Raw genomic sequence first — 6,136 nt, 5'->3', positions numbered from 1 at the left:
CGGAGCCCCTTGCTGCGCCCCAGCACCCCCTCCACACACGGCCTGAACGCAGCGGCCCTGCCGCTCCCCAGGAAGCCTCCCGGAGCCCAGGCTGCACCCCTCCAGTTTGTTCACACTGGGTACTTTAAGACTTGGAGCCCGCCGCCCAGGCCTGGACCCCACTTTGCGCTCACATCAGGCTGGGCTGCCCCCAAAGATCCACAGCTGTGAATTAATTCCCCCAATCTCAAACGCTGAGACTGTGGGTCCCTTTAGGTCTCTCTGGAAGAACCTAGAGGAGTCAGACACCAGCCAGGGGAGAAGGCAGATAGAACCCCACAGCTCCGGGAACCTCACAGCCCCGGGACCCCACAGCCCCGGGGCCCCACAGCCCCGGGGCCCTCACAGCCCCGGGACCCCACAGCCCCGGGGCCCTCACAGCCCAGGGGCCCCACAGCCCCGGGGCCCTCACAGCCCCGGGACCCCACAGCCCCGGGGCCCCACAGCCCTCCTGGAGACCTCACAGCCCCGGGGCCCCACAGCCCTCCCTGGGACCTCACAGCCCCGGGACCCCACAGCCCAGGGGCCCCACAGCCCTCCCAGGGACCTCACAGCCCTGGCACCTCACAGCCCAGGGGCCCCACAGCCCCGGCACCTCACAGCCCCGGGACCCCACAGCCCCGGGGCCCCAAGCCCTCCTGGGGACCTCACAGCCCTGGTACCTCACAGCCCCGGGGCCCCAAGCCCTCCCGGGACCCCACAGCCCCGGGGCCCTCACAGCCCTGGGGCCCCACAGCCCTCCCAGGGACCTCACAGCCCTGGCACCTCACAGCCCAGGGGCCCCACAGCCCTCCCGGGGACCTCACAGCCCGGGGGCCCCACAGCCCCGGGGCCAGCAGCTCCTCTTCCCCAAGGTACACCCCACTCTGCACCCAGCTCACTGGCACCCCGGCCTCTCCACCGCCCAGCCAGCGGCCAGCGGCCTTTCGGCTGCTGGTGTCACCGTGGACAAACCGAGGACGAGCAAGGCCGGTCCCCGCGCCCACGGCCCCAGCCAGGCCCGCTGTTCCTCGCCACCAGCACTCTCCCTTCTGCTCGGCGGCCCCCCTGCACCCAGAGTGGGTCTCTAGGGGCCCCGGCCCCCACCCCAGGAGGCTGGCCCGACTTCCCTTCCTCCCACTTTGTCCTCTTTGACCTCCTTCCATGCCGCCTCTTCGGGGCCCTGTGAACACCTCCGTCCTGCCAGGCCCTCCTGGGCCTGCCCGAACTCGGCGCTCCCCGCCCTGTGAGCAGGCAGGCTCTGGAGCCACAGGGGGGGGACGGTGGGCAGGGGGCAGGGCGGGGCGTCCTGGAGGTGCCTCCCAGGCGCGCGGCCTTTGCAGGGGTGTAGGGATGCTCAGAAAGGTGCTGTCCCCGTCAAGGTCACCCAAGGGCGTCCTTGCAGGACTGAGGCTGCCTGTGGCCGTGGCGCCCTGGCCCTTCTCTCTTCACATGCCGGTGCCTGCAGGCCTGTCAGCCGTCTCCCCCCAACCCTGTTCCAGGCACTCCTGGACCTCGGGGGCTCCCCCAACTACAAGGACCGCCGGGGGCTCACCCCTTTGTTCCACACGGCCATGGTGGGGGGCGACCCCCGCTGCTGTGAGCTGTTGCTGTACAACAGGGCCCAGCTGGGCGTCGCCGATGAGAACGGCTGGCAGGAGATCCACCAGGTGCACCCCCACCGGGGATCCAAGCTGGGGGCTCAGCGGGAGTCGGGGTGCATGACACACGGACCCCCGGGGGGACCGTGGGGAGGCTGACCCCAGGGTCCTCGGGCCTGGGCCAGGGAGCTGGGCGCCTGAGGGGGGCCACATAGACAGGCCTTGGAGTGAGGTGCCCGGCTGCAGGGGGCGGGACGTGGGAGGGTCGGGGCAGGTGCTTCCCAGAGGGGTGGGGCCGAGGCGGAGGCGTGGCCGGGGTCTGACAGCCGGGCTCCGCCCCCAGGCCTGCCAGCGGGGTCACTCCCAGCACCTGGAGCACCTGCTGTTCTACGGGGCCGACATGGGCGCCCAGAACGCCTCGGGGAACACGGCCCTGCACATCTGCGCCCTCTACAACAAGGTAGGGCCAGGCGGCACCCCACCCCTCCTGGCCCTCCCTCGCACCTCCAGCGGTGGTGCGGAGGGCGAAGCGGGGTGAAGCGGGGTGCAGGACGGGCAGACCTGCCATCCAGGGCTATGCCCGCGTCTCGGGGAGCCCAGGCCTGGACGTGGGCCCAGAGCTGGGGGGGGACGTACGTTGTGTGGGCTTGGCCCAGCGGAGAGGGGGGCGGGGGAGGGGCAGCCCCTCGGAGGGGCCCTCAGCTCCTGTCCCTCCCGTGAGCAGCAGTCACGGGCAGGCTGCGGGGGGCGGAGGGAGCTCGCCGAGCTCCCCCGAGGGGTCGAGTGTTGGCGCGTTTCAGCCTTTTGAGGGTGCTGGGTTCTTGAGGTCCAAGGGGAGATAGTAGGCTCGGGGTTCGCGTCTCTGTCCAGCCAGGCTGGGGCGGCCACTCGCCTTGGGAAGACTGGGCCTCCGGCCTCATGGCCCTGCACCTTCGCCCCAGTGCGCAAGGCCGCCCCAATGGGCCGGCCCCTGGGGCCTCCGTCTCCCGTCCGCACCCCGCAGCTCCCTGTCCTTTCGGGGTGGCGTGGGGACCTAAGAACACGAGGCCGGGCCCTGCGGCTGAGCCAGCAGCGCCCCTGCTCCCCCAGGAAGCCTTGCAGGACAGCCGCGGCCCTCGGCCAGCTGTCTGGCAGCGAGCGGTCTGCTCTGTGGGGACGCAGCCCCGCCCTGGGTAGGCCAGGGGCCCCCCGAAGAGCCCCTCCCCTGCCTGGGGCTCCACTCCCCTCCCTGTAGTGGGAGGGGCGTCCCTGCGGCCCCCCAAAAGGAAGCGCTTACTGCACCGCCCCAGAATCAGCCAGAGCCGGGCAGGAGACAGAAGCACCACCGTTCACTTGAGCGGGGAAAATGTAGTTCAAAGCATTGCCGGGCCCGTGGCTGTCGCCCGTGGGGGCGCTTCCCCGCTGTGAGCACCCATTGCTGCCCCCCACCCCACCCCTGTGGCCTACAAAATGGGCCCGGGTCATGTGGCTTCACGTTCTCGTGGCCACTCCTCTCCCCTCCTGGACTTTAAGCTTTCCGGGCCCCATAACCTTGCTATCTGCTCCCCTGGCCTCCCTGCTCGCCTGCCTGGAGGGGGTCAGTCAGAGGGGAAGGTCAGTCCCATGAAGGGCAGGGGCTGAGGCCGCACATGGCTCGGTCCGAGGCCCCAGGCCTGTGAATGGAGGGTGGACGGCAGCCCGCAGGCTCTGGGTACCCCTTCCCTTCCCCCACACCCTGCTGCAGCTCGAAACACTCCGCCCCGGTTGGCTCGGACGCGGGGAGGGCAGAGTGGCTGGAACAAAGGCGTCCGCAGCCCCTAGCATGTTTTCCCGAGCACCTACTGTGTGCCGGGAGGCGCCTACTGTGTGCGGGAGGTGAGCCGAGCCAGGCATCGGCGGGCGCCTGCCCTGGGAGGGTGGGGGAGCTGCCGTCTGGCGAAGAGGCAGACGTGTAAACAAGTAACTGCAATTCCGTGAGATAAGTGTGAGCACACAGCGGCTACGAGGTTCGCTCTGAGGCTGGCGCGCTGGTGCGCTCCGGGCAGGCAGCCCCGGGCTGGCGTGCGGGAGCAGCTCGCGCACCGGGGCGCGCGCACCCCGCCCCGAAACCAGCCGGCTGGCCTCACAGTCCCGTGAGTGCCTGGGACAGTCGTGGCTGCGGACGGGCGAGCAGCGGGATCTGGAGGCCGGTCTGAGTCCCGGATGCTGCACCAGCTGGCTGTGTGGCCGCGGGCGTGAAATCGCCCTTTCTGGGCCTGTCCTGTGGCCGTCCGCGCAGGCGCACTCAGAGGCCCGGTCTGGGCGAGGGCGCAGGCGCCTGGTGAGTGCCGGCTGGTGGGCACCGCGGGGTGCGGTTTGGCCAGGTGAAGGTGGAAGCCTCCCTCCTTCAGCGACTGGTGAATTGTTGCATGGTTCCTGTGGGCCGAGTGCTGATGGGGGCCGGGAGCTTGGCAAGACCGCGCCTCTGAGCACCCCACAGTGCGGTGGGGTGCGGTGCTCCAGAGGCAGTCAACACCAGAAAGGCTATTTCATGGCAACAGTAGCGTGAAGGAAACGAACTGGTCCTGGCTTTCAGGAATACCTGGCACGTAGCAGTGTCCTAGAATAAAAGTGGATACGAAGAAATAAAGCAGGCAGAGGACAGCAAGTTAATTTTACCAAGGTGGTCAGGGAGGCCTCCTTGGAAGAGGTGGCCTTTGAGCCAAAAAGCCTGAATGAAGTGAGAAGGCGATGGAGCAGAATTCCGGGCAGAGAGAGCAGCTGGGCAGGAGTGTGCCTTTGCGCCCGAGGAGGCCGTGTGGCTGGAGCGGGAGGCAAGGGGAAGGTGGCAGAGCCGGGTTGGGGGATTGGGGGCCGGAGGCGAGGGTGTGGCGGGGGGGGGGGCGGTGCCCTCACAGGCCCAGGCCACGGGTGTGATCCGGAGTGAGGAAGAGGGCAGGCCCCTTAGGAAGCGTCCATCCGGATGGAGGTGGCCCTCGGGCCCCCCCTTTCCCCGGGGGCACCCCTTCCTTCTGCACCTTGCAGCGAGTGACTGAGAGCCAGGTCTTGGGGGTCAGACACCTGAGCTGGGAGCCGGCATGCGGGACTGGCATTGCGAGCCCCCTTTGTCGGTGAAGCAGAGAGGGTCATTTCCACCTGGTGGAATTTTTGGGCCCCTCAGTGAGTGCGGCGCTGGGAACTCGCTGGGCCCCTCCTCGGTTCAGGGGCTCCCAGCCTCCGGGCTCCAGGCTCCCCGCCTCTTGGCAAAGTCTGAGGACTTTCCTGGCCGCCCAGATTGCGGAGGGGGCGCGACTGCCCTCTAGTGGCGGAGGGCGGAGAAACTGCTGGACACCCCTGCCCGGCTCCCTGCCTGAGCCCCCCAGAGGTTGACAGCGTCACGTTCCCATCTGCCCGGCTCAGTGGAGCGGACACAGCCACACGTGTCATTTTAAATGTCCCAGAAGCCACTTCAAACGAGACGGGGGCTTCCTTTGGGCCGCGCATTCTCTGTATCCGTGCCCCCCAAGCCCCACCCCTTCAGTGCCAGCCGGGCGCAGCGCCCATCGGAGACCCCGGGAGGCCCCGGACGCCCGGCTGTTGCTGCACCCCAGGGTGGGCTGCCGTCGGCCGGACGGTCCCATTGCCCCGGGAGGCCGCCGCGGCCTGTGCCCACGGGCGGTCACTGGTCTCCCTTCTCCCCCACCCACCCTCAGGAGACCTGTGCCCGGATCCTCCTCTATCGCGGGGCCAGTAAGGACGTGAAGAATAACAACGGGCAGACCCCGTTTCAGGTCTGGGGCTGTTTGGGGGGAGGTTTGCGCTGGGCACGGGGTGAGGCCGGTGGGCGGGGGGGGAGCGAGCGGGTGCAGTCGGGGTGACCGTGGCGGGGTCCCAGCTGCTGCTGCTTCTCCCCCCGCGCCTCGCCAGGTGGCAGTGATCGCTGGGAATTTCGAACTGGGGGAGCTGATCCGAAACCATCGCGAACAGGACGTGGGTACGCGGGGGGGGGGGCGAGGGGCAAAGCGGCCATGGGCGTGCGGTGGGCTGGAGCTGGGGCCTGCCAGGAGCCTGGACGGGGTCCGAACGCCCTGGAGGACCCGAATGTCTGATGCGTGGCCGGGGGGGTTCCAGGCCCCCCACTCTTCCTCATCTGTCTCTTTCTCCCCTCGTGTCCTCCCGCTCCTGTACCCCCTGCCTGTGTCCCCCTCCCCGCCCCTCCTGCCCCCCTGCCACTGTGTCCTCTCAGTGCCCTTCCAGGAGTCCCCCAAATATGCGGCCCGCCGCCGGGGACCCCCGGGCGCAGGGCTGACGGTGCCCCCCGCCCTGCTGCGGGCCAACAGCGACACCAGCATGGCGCTGCCCGACTGGATGGTCTTTGCCGCCCCGGGGGCCGCGTCCTCCGGGGCCGCTGGCCCTACCTCAGGGCCCCAGGGCCAGCCGCCCTCGGCCCCCAGCACCAAGCTCAGCAGTGGGACCCTTCGAAGTGCCAGCAGCCCCAGGGGCGCCAGGGCCCGATCCCCATCCAGAGGGAGGCACCCGGAGGAGACCAAGAGGCAGCC

General features: G+C 69.6%; 1 protein-coding gene across 1 annotated transcript in view; it reads left to right on the top strand.

The window, feature by feature from the left end:
- Positions 1 to 6,136, top strand: part of SHANK1 (SH3 and multiple ankyrin repeat domains 1) — a 40,823-nt gene that overhangs the window by 3,367 nt on the left and 31,320 nt on the right. Inside the window, exons 6-10 of the mRNA XM_012733524.1 lie at positions 1,514 to 1,688; positions 1,963 to 2,079; positions 5,291 to 5,368; positions 5,505 to 5,571; positions 5,824 to 6,136. The exon at positions 5,824 to 6,136 is cut by the window's right edge and continues 11 nt beyond it. Of these exons, the coding sequence (XP_012588978.1) occupies positions 1,514 to 1,688; positions 1,963 to 2,079; positions 5,291 to 5,368; positions 5,505 to 5,571; positions 5,824 to 6,136 (750 nt within the window). The remainder of the gene's footprint in view (positions 1 to 1,513; positions 1,689 to 1,962; positions 2,080 to 5,290; positions 5,369 to 5,504; positions 5,572 to 5,823) is intronic.

This window comes from Condylura cristata, unplaced genomic scaffold (genome assembly GCF_000260355.1).
Source record: "Condylura cristata isolate star-nosed mole 26May11 unplaced genomic scaffold, ConCri1.0 scaffold00041, whole genome shotgun sequence".
Classification (NCBI taxonomy): Eukaryota; Metazoa; Chordata; class Mammalia; order Eulipotyphla; family Talpidae; genus Condylura; species Condylura cristata.
Note: the sequence above shows the minus strand (reverse complement) of the source record. Positions and strands in the feature narration are given on the sequence as shown.